The sequence below is a fragment of the Macaca fascicularis genome, chromosome 14, assembly GCF_037993035.2.
Source record: "Macaca fascicularis isolate 582-1 chromosome 14, T2T-MFA8v1.1".
NCBI classification, from domain to species: Eukaryota; Metazoa; Chordata; class Mammalia; order Primates; family Cercopithecidae; genus Macaca; species Macaca fascicularis.
Window position 1 is genome coordinate 11,812,519 of NC_088388.1, and position 14,714 is coordinate 11,827,232.

The 14,714-nt window shown below is 44.5% G+C and overlaps 1 protein-coding gene across 1 annotated transcript; it reads right to left on the minus strand.

Annotated features, from left to right (window-relative positions):
* Positions 1-7,696: 7,696 nt before the first annotated feature.
* Positions 7,697-12,744, minus strand: LOC102147060 (mammaglobin-B). Its single transcript, XM_005577599.5, has 3 exons — positions 12,631-12,744; positions 10,835-11,022; positions 7,697-7,904 (listed from the first exon to the last, which is right to left on the minus strand). Exons 1-3 carry the CDS (start codon positions 12,683-12,685, stop codon positions 7,872-7,874), a joined length of 276 nt encoding a protein of 91 aa, XP_005577656.2. The 5' UTR covers positions 12,686-12,744; the 3' UTR covers positions 7,697-7,871.
* Positions 12,745-14,714: the final 1,970 nt, after the last annotated feature.

Below are 14,714 nucleotides of genomic sequence, written 5' to 3' on the forward strand. Positions count from 1 at the left end.
TGTTGTTGCCCTCTATGTGTCTACGTGTTCACATCATTTAGCTCCCACTTATAAGTAAGAACATGTAGTATTTGTTTTCTTTCCCTTCATTAGTTTGCTAAGGATAATGGCCTCCAGCTCCATCCATGTTCCTGGAAAAGACATGACCTCATTCTTTTTAATGGCTTCATAGTATTTCATGGTGTATATGTACCACATTTTCTTTATCCAGTCTGCCATTGATAGACATTTAGGTTGGTTCCATGTCTTCGCTATTGTGAATAGTGCTGCAATGAACATAAGCATGCTTTATATTCCTTTAGGTTTATACCCAGTGATGGGATTGCTAGGTCAAGTGGTAGTTCTGTTTTTAGCTCTTTGAGGAATTGCCACACTGATTTCTATAATGGCTAAACTAATTTACACTCCTACCAACAGTGTATAAGCATTCCCTTTTCTCTACAGCCTTGCTAGCCTCTGTCTAACAGAATCTTACTAGGGCAGTTTGATGTTTTGTTTAATTCTGGAGTGCTGCTTGAATCTTTCAGAATTAGAATATATCCATTGATTAAGGAATCAGGAGAGGCCCAGTTTGGGGACCAGACTTGCTGGGCTTAAGCTAAGCTCTGGTATTTTCTACTTGTGAATTTTGCAGCAAGTGGCTTAGCTTTGCAGAAATAGTTTCCTTAATTTTAAACTCAGGTGGCAAAAGCAGTGCCTACCTCACAGGATTTACATAAGGAATAAATGAATTAATGGAGGAAAATACACATCACAGCATCTGAGCACTAAATGTCAATTCCCACAGTTACGTAACCAAAGGAGAAAATATAGATGATTAAGTAAAAAATAATCACCTCTTTCTCAACACAAAATATCAAACAGAATCTAACCCATTCTGCTAACAAGGAATGTTTACACACCCTAAGGGTTAACAAAGAGTGCTACAGAACCTGGTTCTGGCTCTGTTGGGATCTTCCACAGTTAAGATAATTACTTTTCAAATTTTTTGTTTTATGATTACATCAGAGTGACTATTATTATGATATTGTTAATATTCTTAATGATGTGTCTTGGATCTAAGTCTACATGTGGGTGTGGGTGTGGGTGGAGTAAATATTGGACTACTGTCCTCACCAGGATGTGTTGGTCCCAGTGTGCTTCTGCCTGAGGTTACTACCCAGCAATTCTCTAGGGATTGGTCTTCAAACTGGTGATCAGCTTCCTAGAAGATGAAAAAATTTAGAGGATCAATCAAGATCCTAGTGTCCAAGTACTTTGGCCATACATTTATCAGGTGATCACCATGGTTCTCAATTTGTACTTCCTCTTCCACATAAAGGAATCCCAGATGGAGAACTGGGTGGCAGAGAACTGGACCAGGTCCTCACACCTCTTCTTGACCATCCCCACAGTCCATAAGATGTGCTGGTCCACCCTTGAGGTACCTGTGTGTCTTTGTTATTCAGCCCTTCATGTGAATAAAACACATGAGGACAGCAAACCAGAATCACATCTGAGGTACCATGTCAAAAGAGGATGTTTGAGTCCCCTGCAAAAACAGGTGCCACTTAGGATGAAGAAATTAAGTAGATTTTCTTGATCTTGTTCTAGAGAGAAAAGCAGTTGCCCTGTGGTGTCTGCAATAGGTGTAATGAAGTGTTTTATAAATTTTGGAAGGACTGCATAGAGAAGCTGAACAAATAACCTCAGGATATGTGAGATAAACCAGGAAACTGATGGCCTGATCTTCACTGTGGGTTTCTAGAGACAGTTTGCTTTGGTGAACTTGACAGTTTGCTCACTAGAAAGACCTTTCTTCGCCAACAGGCCATTGCACTGAAACAGATAACAAAAAATTTTTGTAGCATGTATTGTTGATACCCTTAATGTCATTAGCTCTGTTACTTTGTGCACACCTCGCTTTAGCTTTCTTGAAATCTCTCTGACTGTAGGTCAGCCATTCTTTGGCTCTAACACATAAATTTGCAGAAATTTTTCCTACCCCAGGATGACCTAGTACTGGCTATTGCCCAATAAGTCTTGTGTGGTCGTTAGTCTACGTATTTATTGAACTAATTAAGTCTTGTTTATTATAATCTAGGGAACAAACTTACCAGCTATTAACACTTTGATACGTCAGACAAATGGCCTCCAAATGGCTGAAAAATGAAGACCGAGATGCTAGATTACAATCATGGGATGCCAGATAGGGCACACGATTTCTTAATTCTGGATTTACTTTTTATTTGTATCCCTCATTGGTAAAATAAAAGCCGTTGTGTTTCACATCTCAGAACCTCAGGGAAGCTGGCTCCTTGTTCTCCAGTGGAAGGCGTTGCTGGGTCACTGAAAGGTGAGAGGAGGCAGAAGTCATGTTTCTTTGTTTCTCACATTGCTCCTTGTACTGATTGTGGTGGCAGAGCGTGCAGCACCCAGCAGCCCAGAAAAGCAGAGTGCAGTGCGATGGCTGTTATTCCTGCTGAGGTGGCTCAGTTTTAGCAGCAGCCTCGCCTTCAGCTGCAGTCATGAGATCTGGGCAACAGCATTTTATCTTTTTCTCTTCCAGCTTCAGGGTTGGTATGGTTTTCCTGCAATTTGCAATCAGAGGGCATCTTTCATAACCCCTTTTTGGTTCTGGAGTCTGTCAAAATTCCTAACACTAATTTCTACATGGAATGTCATTCTGATTAATTGATTAATTTACATATAGTGTTTATTTTCTTGACTGTACACTTTCTGATAAAAACTGCAGATATGTATATATTATATCTCTCATCTGAGATATATCTCTATATCTATCTATCTATCTATCTATACATACATACATACATACACACATCCCTCTCTCAAATGAGTACATACATGAAAATGTGTGGTTTGCAGAATATCAAAGGGAAGAGAAAAGTCCCATGATGGGCACACTGACTACCAGTTAGAGAAAAGTTAATGAATTACAGAACTGTAAGACCTTAAGGTTTTACATTCTCTGGATAAATACCCTGACAGCTTCAAAAGCATGCAATCAGCACTATTTGCCAATACGTCAGGTATTTTGCTAACATATGTTTCCTTTCATAGTTGACACTACATAATAGATTGTGATGCTGTCTCATTCAGCCTGATCACCTGACCTTCTGACTTCATGCACCTAAAGAAATCCAGTGATCCAATTTTACCCATCCTTTGTGGTGAAAAATCTCATGTTGAAGAAGGACAGAAGAAACTGGAATGAGGTCGCTGTCTTTATCTGAGATTTCTGCTCTCATCCTTTCCTGTGTTGAGTCTCAATAATTATCCATGTCCTATCCTAAACCTCATTTTCTCTTTACCAGAAATAGCTCCTCTATCTAAGGTTTTATCCTCCAGTGCATGTCCGTACTTCAGTTTCCCCTAGTCTTATTTCTATGTAGATTTCATATAGAAATTCTATGTAGATTTCATATAATGGAGGTGTCTAAAATAAGACAATAATGACAGAAGAGATCATAACTTGTAGAGCAGTATTAAAACAATCAGTACTTGTTATCAAGATCATTTTTTCTAAAAGAGAAAATAAAAATGTTACATATGCATCAAAATGTGGACAGCAAGTCACCCAGGTGCCGAGGCAAGACATCGAGGGCACGAGTTGTTCCAGTATAATAAAATATATAAAATAAGAAGACTTATACTAGATATAGATAATAGATATGATTATATATGAATATCATTAATCATTAGTTTGTAGCAATTACTCTTTATTCCAATATTATAATAATCTTCGCTCTATAATCATAACCTAGGAAAAGCCAGGCCATATAGAGATGGGAGTTGAGGGGACATAGTGAGGAGTGACCAGAAGACAAGAGGACGAGTCCTCTGTCACGCCCCGACAGGGCCACTAGAGGGCTCCTTGGTCTAGCAGTAATGCCAGCGTCTGGGAAGACGCCCGTTGCCAAGTGGACCGTGGTCTAGCGGAGCGGTAGCGTCAGTGTCAAGGAAAAACACCGGCTACTTAGCAGACCGGGAAAGGGAGTCTCCCTCTCCCTGAGGGGAGTTTAGAGAAGACTCTGCTCCTCCACCTCTTGTGGAAGGCCTGACATCAGTAAGGCCCGCCGGCAGTTATCCGGAGGCTTAACCATCTCCCTGTGACGCTGTGCTTCAGTGGTCACGCTCCTAGTCCGCCTTCATGTTCCCTCCTGTACACCTGGCTCAGCCTTTTAGATAGCAGTAGCAAATTAGTGAAAGTACTAAAAGTCTCTGATATGCAGAAATAATGGCGTAGGCTGTTTCTCTCTCTCTCCTCCCTTTCTCTCTGCCTCGCTGCCAGGCAGGGAAGGGCCCCCTGTCCACTGGACACATGACCCACGTGACTGACCCACGTGACCTTACCTATCATTGGAGATGGCTCACACTCCTTACCCTGCCCCTTTGTCTTGTATGCAATAAATATCAGCGCAGTCTGGCATTCGGGGCCACTACCTGTCTCTGCGTCTTGGTGATAGTGGCCTCCCAGGCCCAGCTGTCTTTTCTTTTATCTCTTTGTCTTGTGTCTTTATTTCTGCAATCTCTCGTCTCCGCACACGGGGAGAAAAACCCATCGACCCTGTGGGGTTGGACCGTACATCAAAATATCAAGAGCATGTGTAACTTTCAGACTGGCAAAGGAAAATGAAATTAAATATGACTCAGTCAGTGCAAAAGAAGAAAGTAAGGCAGACAGAAAACATAGAAAAAGCATCACCAATGCCCCATTAGGCCCCTATTAGTTGCAGGCTGGAAAATTTGACAAGCATCTGGCTGAAGGTAAGAAATATCTGTAGAAAATACAGGGGAACTGCCAAGAGCATAAAAAATATCTTGGCCTAGATCTAGCCAGGATACAGGCATAGGGAGAGGACCACACATTTTGGGCTTGCTGTCCTCAGAGAGCAGTTGCAATCCTGCAGATAGGATTGACAGTCAACATGTTTCTGTATTAGGGCAACTGAGGTTGCAGTCCAAGGTCTGCCTATGAATCCTTCAATTCTAAACCCTTCACTTTGTAAAAAGACAAACCTAGGATAAAAATGAAATAGAAGACCCTTGTAAGGAACTATAGCCAAGTGCAAATGGGATGGAGGTGGTCACAGAGTGCAGTGATCCCAGGCATCCTGATGCGTCCCTAGTTGTCTGTAAGAAAAAAATGTAAATAGAGGAAGATGATGTCATCCCAGGCCTCCTCCTAATCTAAGAGATTAATGCTGTGCTACACAGACCCTAATGCTCTCAACAAATCAGAGGCCATCTAGGAAGTGAAAGAGCATTGTGCCCCAACTGTCCCAGCAGGAGGCCAGAGCAGAGAAGGGTTCATCCATTGTCCCTGCCTAAACCTCACAGCCCAGGGCTGGACACACACTTTCACAAAATTTTCGAAAAGTATTTCATCACCCATTGATCATTTAGTAGTAGAGTGTTGAATTTCCAAGTGATTGGAGAATTTCTTGTAATTCTGTTTTTTATTTTAATTGGACTCAATTATGGTCGCAGAACATAGTTTCTATGACCTCAGTTATTATAAACCTCTAAAGGCTGGTGGTGCAACCCCAGCCAGTTGCAGTCCTGGGCCCCCGTAGTATCATTCAGTGATCAATAGACCACCACATCCAGGCCCCGAAGCTGTGGTCAGGCCCTGGCTGGTCACCACGTCTGTGTCCCTGCTTCCCCTGGAACTCTCCACACAGTCAGTGCTGGGGCTGGAGCCGTTACAATCAGTGTCTCTTTCGATGGGCACAGCTGTAGTCCTCAGTCTTCATATCTCTTTATCCACTTCCACCTCAAGGCCACAGCATCCATTCCTGCCTGAAGCAAGGAATGAGGAATTCTTCAGTGGGCTCTGTGCTCCCCTGAACTGATATACAGAGATGATTTTCTCCATCAGGCATGACCGTGAGCATTGCTCTGAATGTGTGTTTTTTCATTGCTTGAGTCTTGACCGAAATGGGCTTTCCTGTCATTGTCATAAGACACCCTGGATGCTTGGTCTAAGCTATCTGTAGTCCTCTTTTTCCCCAGTGTAGCCATCTTGGAGACCTATATCCCCCACTGAGCTAGGACACTGGGGCAAAAAGTAACGAGCTTCACAGGGGTCTTCAGGAAGTGCTGGGTGTGAGCGCCCTATGCCTCAAGGACCCGAGTCATACTTTCTCATCACTTTTATGCTGCTTCAAGGTGCTTCTTATAAACATTCTCTTCCTGGGCCATTTCAGAAGCTTGTAGTTCTACGTCCTTCCCTTGGGTAGTTTCCTCTGTCAGTTACATGGGTCTGACACGCTGAGTCACAGGCTTGGCCACCAGAGCAAACCTGTTTTTCATTGTGCGATGCTCCCCATGTGGCATGGGCATTCTGGAGTGGTCCCTTCCATTGGAGCTTGTTTCCTTTCTAGAATGTATTTCACCACTTCATCAAATGGGCCAGGGCCTTCACTGAACAGATTTGCAGTTTCTAAGTGAGTGCCCATGTGCACATCTTCCAGTTCCTAGCTCTGAGTCTCTTTTCCCTTTTCCTGCCTTTTAGGGTGTGAAGCAAAACAAGTTGGGCTGTGGTTTGGGAACGGTCCTGGGTGCAAGGCCTCACTATGACTTTTGTAGGTCACAGGTGTTATTGCCTTCATAGGCCACTTCCGCATAGAAACATATTAGACTTTGTACTTTACAACTGCATTGCTAAGATGGTGAATATATCCTTGGCTAGATTCATTGATATGTACTCACTTTAAGAAATGTTGTGTTTTTTTTTTTAAATTATAACATTATTATGGACCCCTGTTGTGGGCCTGGATCCCTGCACCTGCCTTGCTGAAGGGAAGAGTCATCCCTGGTGGATCTGAGTTGTCTGAGAAACAGACAGGGTCTTCCTGGGTGAGGGGATGGCCCCACTAAGAAGAGGGACAGGCTGAAGTGACAGCAGAAGAGGTAGTAATAACCTAACCCTGATGACAGGAATACAGGGGACAGAACATGAACGAGACCCTAGTTTCCATTTAAAAATCCTCTGCTGTGCCGGGTCCCTGCACATCACACTCACTCCCCTCAACCCTCATGGCCTTTGCAGCTCACTGTGGGGCAGGGGAGGATGAACCCACTGGCAGAGACTGGACGGGGGAACATTGCATAATTTAAGGTGTTGTTATGCTAGAAAACTCAGTCATCAGGGTAAGTAATATTTTCATGCAATACTTTAAAAGTTCAACATTAACGCCAACATCCACGAATGACAAATCAAAATCAAAATTTAAAATTCAGACAGGATCCCCCTTGCTTTGCACTCCTCCCCTCCCTGACTGGCTCTGGTCTGGGCCCTGCACACCCGGGGGAGGCCCACAGACCACCCAGAGGAGCCTGGCATAACCAGCAGGGCTCGGCATGGATGGGACTGGGGTAAAATCAGGGCTTCTGAGCACGACCCCAAGAGTGTGAGGTTTCCAGAGAAAGTGGCTGAGGGAGGTAGTGGGATGTGGAGCGTGAAACACTCTTCAGAGAAAAATTAGGCAACAAGAGCTAATGCTTTTTTTCTTCGGAGAGAGAGAAGTCCAACTCTTGGGCTGGAGATGATGAGAATTCAAGCGTTTCCCAGAAACCTCGGACCCTCACCCAGCTCCTTCGAGGCCTCTCTGTCTGCAACCTACAGCCTGCCTGTGCAGTCTGGGAAGCCTCTTTTTTTTTTTTTTAATAGAAGAACAAGAAATAATTTTAGTGATTTGCCGTTTATTGAAATGGAAATGAATTTGAGGTTTCAACAATTGTCCAGCAGTTTCCACATATAAAAAGACAACACAAGAAAGAAAAGTGGCTTCTAGCAATCAACAGATGAGTTCTGGCCATAGTCTGTAGTCCTCTGAGCCAAACGCCTTGTGTAAAGTTAATTACTCTTAATTACACCAAATACTGTCGTACATTGTATGCTGGAAAACAAAAACAGATCACTTAGGTTTGCAAATTTCACTTACTAAGTCAAATAGTATAACTTGCCTTCTTGTTTTCTTGCATTTGTCCACAAACAGCTAACTCCCAGGAAAATTTGCAGTGGAAGAAAAGCCAGCATCCCCTCTCCGTTTATTCCGTCCTCTAGGAGACACTTCATAACGCCAAACAGGGGCCAGGGTTGTAGGACCTCTTCCCTACCAGGGATCCATGTAATACTTTTTTTCTCCAAAAATTGTATTCCTTGAAATAACTTATCCAATAAATATGCTGCACATACTATTTGTTGAAGACCTGATCATTTGGACTGTTTCTGATACCACTTTTACAACAAAGAATTGTTAAAAAAAAAAAATCTCAGCTCAAATACAAGAATGTGATGGTTTTGAGTTATTGCACAGGCATAAAAGGTGGAAATGTTGTAACAGGCTGAGACTCTTCACCATTACCTTTGAGGTCTATGAAATATTGGAGCTGGGCTGGGTGCGATGGCTCATGCCTGTAATCCCAGCACTTTGGGAAGCCAAGGTGGGCAGATTGCTTGACCCCAGGAGTTTAAACCAATCTGGGCAATATGACAAAACCCAATCTCTACAAAAAAAAAAACAAAACATATATATATATGCTGGATGTGCTAGTGTGCAACTGTAGTTGCAGCTACTCAAGAGGCTGATGTGGGAGGATCACTTGAGCCCAGGAGATGGAGGCTGCAGTGAACTGTGATTGTACCACTGCACTCCAGCCTGGGCAAAAGAGCAAGACTCTGTCTCAAAAAAACAAAACAAAACAAAACAAAAAAATGGAAACAAGAAACATTGGAGTTTTATAATATAAATGATTAATCTGAGGGGTTTTTTTGGTTTGTTTGGGTTTATTGTTTGTTTGTTTGTTTGTTTTTGAGATGGAGTCTCTCTTTATTGCCCAGGCTGGAGTGCAGTGGCACTATCTTTGCCTACTGCAACCTCTGCCTCCCGGGTTCAAGCAATTCTTCTGCCTCAGCCACCCAAGTAGCTGGAATTACAGGTGTGCGCAACCACACCTGGCTAATTTTTGTATTGTTAGTAGAGACGGGGTTTCAACATGTTGACCAGGCTGGTCTTGAACTCCTGACCTCAAGTGATCCACCCACCTTGGCCTCCCAAAGTGCTGGGATTACAGGTATGAGGGACCGCACCTTGCTAATCTGAGTTTTTAAAGAAAAAAATGATTCAACCATCCCAAATTGCAGTTAATATTTACTTTTATCCTTGAGCATTTGATATATCTCTAAATATTCTATTGTGGAATGTTTAATAAAATTTTGGGGTATTAAATAAATTCTTTAAAGAAAAAAAAAAAAAACATAATCCCAGCACTTTGGGAGGCTGAAGCGGGCAGATCACCTGAGGTCAGGAGTTTGAGACCAGCCTGGCCAACATGGTGAAACTCCATCTCTACTTAAAATCAGCTGGGTGTGGTGGCGTGTGCCAGTAATCCTGGCTACTCTGAAGGCTGAGGCTGGAGAATCACTTGAACCCAGGAGGCGGAGGTTGCAGTGAGCCGAGATTGTGCCATTACACTCTAGCCTGAGCAACAAGAGCTAAACTCTGTCTCAAAAAAAAAAAAAAAAACTCATAGCCAACACATCTTTATAAACAGAAACACTCAATGTTATAACCATTGACTTTGTTGTAAACAATTCTAATTGACTTTGTTGTAAACAATTCTAGCACTCGTGCTGTTTCATACCCATGATCTGCACTTCCCACTTCATGAGGCACTTAATTAAGTGGTGCATGATTTCCAGTCACGTATGCTAACAAATCTTGGTTGCTTGGACTTGCATTTTAAATTCTTTATTTTAGGCCAGGAGGGATGGCTCACACCTGTAATCCCAGCAATTTGGGAGGCCGAGGCTGGCAGATCACCTGAGGCCAGGAGTTCAAGACCAGCCTGGCCAACATGGTGAAACCCCATCTCTACTAAAAATACAAAAATTAGCTGGGCATGGTGATGGTACGTGCCTGTAGTCCCAGCTACTCGAGAGTCTGAGGCACAAGAACTGCTTGATCCCAGGAGGCAGAGTTTGCGGTGAACGAAGATCATGCCACTACACTCCAGCCTGGGCGACGGAGTGAAACTCCATCTCAAAAAAATTCTTTTTCTTTATTTTAGAAAATGCAGAATTTGCACAAATTGTATTTTCTGAGCTAGATAAAAAATAATAAGAATGTTTTTAATATTTGTTTTGTGAAACTAGGAAATGTCTTAGTAGGTTGCTCCTACAAGTGTGTGACTCCTTGAGAACCAAATTTTTTCTCTTAATAAAAATGTGCATGTGTCTGGCTGGGTGCCGTGGCTCACACCTGTAATTCCAGAATTTTGGGAGGTCAAGGGAGGCAGATCACTTGAAGTCAGGAGTTTGAGACCAGCCTTGCAAACATGGCAAAACTCCATCTCTAGTAAAAATACAAAAATTAGCAGGGCATGGTGGCGCACACCTGTAATCCCAAATACTTGGGAGGCAGAGGCAGGCAATTCACTTGAACCCGGGAAGTGGAGGTTGCAGTGAGCTGAGATTCATGCCACTACAGTCCAGCCTGGGTGACAGAGCGAAACTCCGTCTCAAAAAAAAAAAAAAAAAAAAAAAATGCAGATGCCTGTCGCTGTGTGTCTGTGTGTCTATACTTGTGTGCTTATGTGTGTCTGTGTCTGTGTGAGAATGGACTGGTGCGGTCAGAGGTAGATGGGTGATCTCTAAGTCTTGCTTTTCTCCCTTTTGCCTTTTCCATTTATCACTACCTAAAGATTCTCAGTGTGAAGTGGCAAAGCAGCCTGGAGACAAAGTTTAATGAATTGATATATAAAGTTTAGAGCCCGCTGGTTCTGATCGGTGATTTTCAAAGGGTACCTAAGAAGAAGCCAAAATTACCATCATCAGTCCGAAGTTTTTCAGAGTTCTATGTGACTGGCTGAGGAAGCACTGCTTGAACTTCCCCATAGCCTCCGCGGCGGCCTCGCTGTCTGTGAATTCTTGAAGAAGCTCTTTGTACTCAGGTATAGATATGTCAGAATTGATGGTCTTTTCAACCACATCCTCCAGGAGTTTGCAGCCAGAATCTGAAAAAAAAAAAAAAAAAAATACACAAGAACATGGGCCATTACCAGAGGTGTGAGCTCATTTTACGGATGAGTTGGGAAAGCCGGCTGTCTTCGTACCTCCAGGGACAGACTGAGGTTCAGAAAGATTTTGGTGCAGGATGTAGAGTTCTCAATTCTGAGAGCATAAACTCAGGCTCTGCAAATTCTCTCCAACCTCCCAAACCCAGAGAAGCCCAACCCCATGTATCCTTGGTGAAGAGGACCCTCGAGAAATGAGGTGCTCTGACTGGGGGCACATAGCAAACACCGCTTGGGCTTTCTTGGTTCAAAGTCATGCAATGCTTCCCTGTTATCATGCCCAGCATCAGCGAGGGTTTCCAAGGATTTCAGATTAATGGGTCTAGGACATTGTCCGTTAGTTCTGTTGACTCTACTGCAATAAAAGGGAATGTGTGACCAGGGAAGGTGGCTCACGCCTGTAATCCCAGCACTTAGGGAGGCCAAGGTAGGGAAATTGCTTGAGCTCAGGAGTTCAAGACCAGCCTGGACAACATAGGGAGACCTCATCTCTACAAAAAAAATAAAAATTAGCCAGGCATCGTGGTGCCCACCTGTAGTCCCAGCTACTTGGGAGGCTGAGACAGGAGCATTACTTGTGCCTGGGAGGAAGAGGTTGCAGTGAGCTGAGACCGTGCCATTGCACACCAGTCCCAGTCCCAGCCTGGGTGACACAGCAAGACCTTGTCTCAAACACACACACACACACATGAATGGGAAATAGAACTTGTCCATGAAGGGATCTGAGGTCACCCCCCACAGTGTAAGGGAGAGGAAAGAGCTCAGGACTTGGCTTCATGTGAGCTGGTTGTGCTCTGGACTTTGTGATTTTCTAGTTTGTTGACTGTGAGCTTGTCACCCTTCTACGCGTCTGCACCTACCTTGGACACCAATACGGTAGGGTTTGGAATCCACCTTTGTGAATTGCACAAGGCAGGCTCCCTATGGAACTACTAGTGCTGATTCCAGCAGCCGGGGCTTTTGCCTCCCACTGGATCTTCAGTGCTGGAAGGAGACTCCGGGGTGGGGGGGTGAGTTCTCCTCACCGGTCTGCCTTGAGCCTGAAGCAACTGGGAGGGAAAGGGTATCCCAGAAGGACCCAGATCAACTCTGAGAACACAGACTGAGCCACACAGGGTGAGAGAAACTGGGTCACACTCTGCAGCCTGGGCCTTCTGTCCTGGGAGGTTTCCTATTTCGTTCCACATTCAAGGAGACCCACGATTATTTCGTGGTTTCTAAGTGCAGATGCCATCTCTCTCTTGCCCCGCTGAAATCGTTAATTTCAGTATTCAATCCTGAGACTCATCCTGGTTTCTATGGTTGCCGTGACCATGGTGAGACCCCGAGTGCCATGATACACTACGTGCAGCTCCAATGCAGGGGACAGCCCACGAGGGCACTGCCCACTTGATTGTCAGGAACTCACGGGGATCCTAAGGCCTATCACACCCAGGCCCTTCACACTGGGATTCATCTGTGCTGGGGATTAAGGGCTGCGAATTCTTCTACAGGGGCCCAGAATGACAACTCCTAGCCCAGAAGCAGCCGTCTCTGCCCAGGACTCACCTGCATAGCAGAGCGGAGGGAGGGCCGCCAGCATGAGGATCATTAGCAGCTTCATGGCGAGGCAGCTGCTGTCGGTGTTCAGTCGTGCGTGGCAGGGATCAAGGAAGCTGCTGTGGAGGTGAGCGCCCAGCCCTGCTCTATTTATTCCCCAGGGAGACACCTTAGTCCCTCCCAGGAATGAAGTAGAGTGTCAGCCTGGCGTGGGACCAGGACACAATAGTGTGCCCCAAGGGGAGCCCAGCCAGCCTGTGCTCTGTTTGTAGAAACCAAGAAGGCAGTAATATTTGGATCCCTGACAATTTGGGGACTACAATAATGACACACGGCTTTTAGTAAAATGGATGCAACAGTGTTTTCCACAATATAAAGCAAAACCCAATGGTGTGATCTTGTGCTCTCAACACTGTTGTTATTATTGTAGTTTTCTTCTAGTCCTCTTTCCCTTCTTCCTCCTCCTCCTTCTATTCTTTTTCTTCTACTCCTCTTTGTCTTTTCCTCTTCTTCTCCTTATTCTTCAAGGTACAAACAGTTTCATAACTTGTATATCTGCCGGTCCTGGAATCATCAAATATTTGGGCTACCGGCATCTTCCTCTGGGAGGCAGACCTTCCTAATCCATAGACATTTCTTTTTCAGAAAAGTGGGGGTTTTTTTGTTTTGTTTTTTGGGGTGGTGTTGTTGTTTTGAGACAGAGTCTTGTTCTGTTGTCCAGGCTGGAGTGCAGTGACGCGATCTCAGCTCACTGAAGCTTCCGCCTCCCGGGTTCCAGCGATTCTCCTGCCTCAGCCTCCTGGGTAGCTGGGATTACAGGCACGTGCCAGGACACCCAGCTAATCTTTGTATTTTTAGTAGAGACGGGGTTTCAACATTTTAGCCAGGCTGGTCTTGAATTCCTGACCTCAGGTGATCTGCCCCCCTCAGCCTCCCAAAGTGCTGGGATTACAGGCGTGAGCCACCAAGCCCAGCCCAGAAAAGTGCTTTAAGTTTTGGGAGAAACATTAATATATAACCTCAACTGAAAGCTTCTTGTTATTCTTGTTAAGAATTACAACACTATTTATTTTACAATATATTTATAATTTAATTCGTGCTTAGTTCTTTGTTAGTCTTTTACGGTTTTCCTTCCACTGGTTGAGAGGATGCTGGGAGTGAGTGGAGTAGCTGACTGCTTGGGTAGGCAGTGCTGGGCAGTGGGTGGCAATGGGGTTGGTCCATCATGGGATTTAGGTGATGAGATTTGGGCAGGTGTGGTTGTGGATCCCGGAGGCCACATGTAGTCATGCTGTGTCTTTAGGCAAGTTACAACGCTGGTCCCTCTGGGCTTCCTTTCTCTCTTTACTAAATGGGTATAAGTGACGCTGAATTTTTGTTTTTTTTTTGAGATGGAGTCTCGCCCCAGGCCGGAGTTCAATGGCACGATCTTGGTGCACTGCAACCTCTGTCTCCCAAGTTCAAGCGATTCTCCTATCTCAGCCTTCTGAGTAGCTGGGATTACAGGCATGTGGCGCGACGCCTGGATAATTTTCGTATTTTTAGTAGAGATGGGGTTTCTCCATGTTGGCCAGGCTGGTCTCGAACTCCTGACCTCAGGTGATCCACCCACCTTAGCCTCCCAAAGTGCTGGGATTACAGGTGTGAGCCACCATGCCCAGCCGTGATGCTGAATTTTTGTAATGATGATAGACGCTCTGTAATTTTTTTTTTTTTTTTTGAGATGGAGTCTCACTCTTATTGCCCAGGCTGGAGTGCAGTGGCGTGATCTCACTGCAAACTCAGCCTTCCCAATTTCAAGCGATTCTCCTGCCTCAGCCTCCTGAGTAGCTGGGATTACAGGTGTGCACCACCACACCCAGCTAATTTTTATTTTTATTTTTATTTTTCTATTTTTAGTGGAGACGAGGTTTCACCATGTTCGCTAGGCTGGTCTCAAACTCCTGACCTTGTGATCCACCCGCCTTGGCCTCCCAAAGTACTGGGTTACAGTCTTGAGCCACCTCTCCCGGCCAACAGTCTGTAAATTTTTAAACACATGGCCAAGCATAAGATAATTCTGAATAAATGGCAGTTGAATTCATGTATGGATC

Bases quoted from the DNA above. Each gene is read 5' to 3' on its own strand.
- LOC102147060 (XM_005577599.5), bottom strand. From the start codon at position 12,685: ATGAAGCTGCTAATGATCCTCATGCTGGCGGCCCTCCCTCCGCTCTGC. The intron at 11,023-12,630 runs GTGAGTCCTGGG...TTTTTTTTTCAG, and splicing joins CCCTCCGCTCTGCTATGCAG to ATTCTGGCTGCAAACTCCTG. The intron at 7,905-10,834 runs GTAATTTTGGCT...TTTGTTTTCCAG, and splicing joins AAAACTTCGGACTGATGATG to CATACAATGTACGACAGTAT.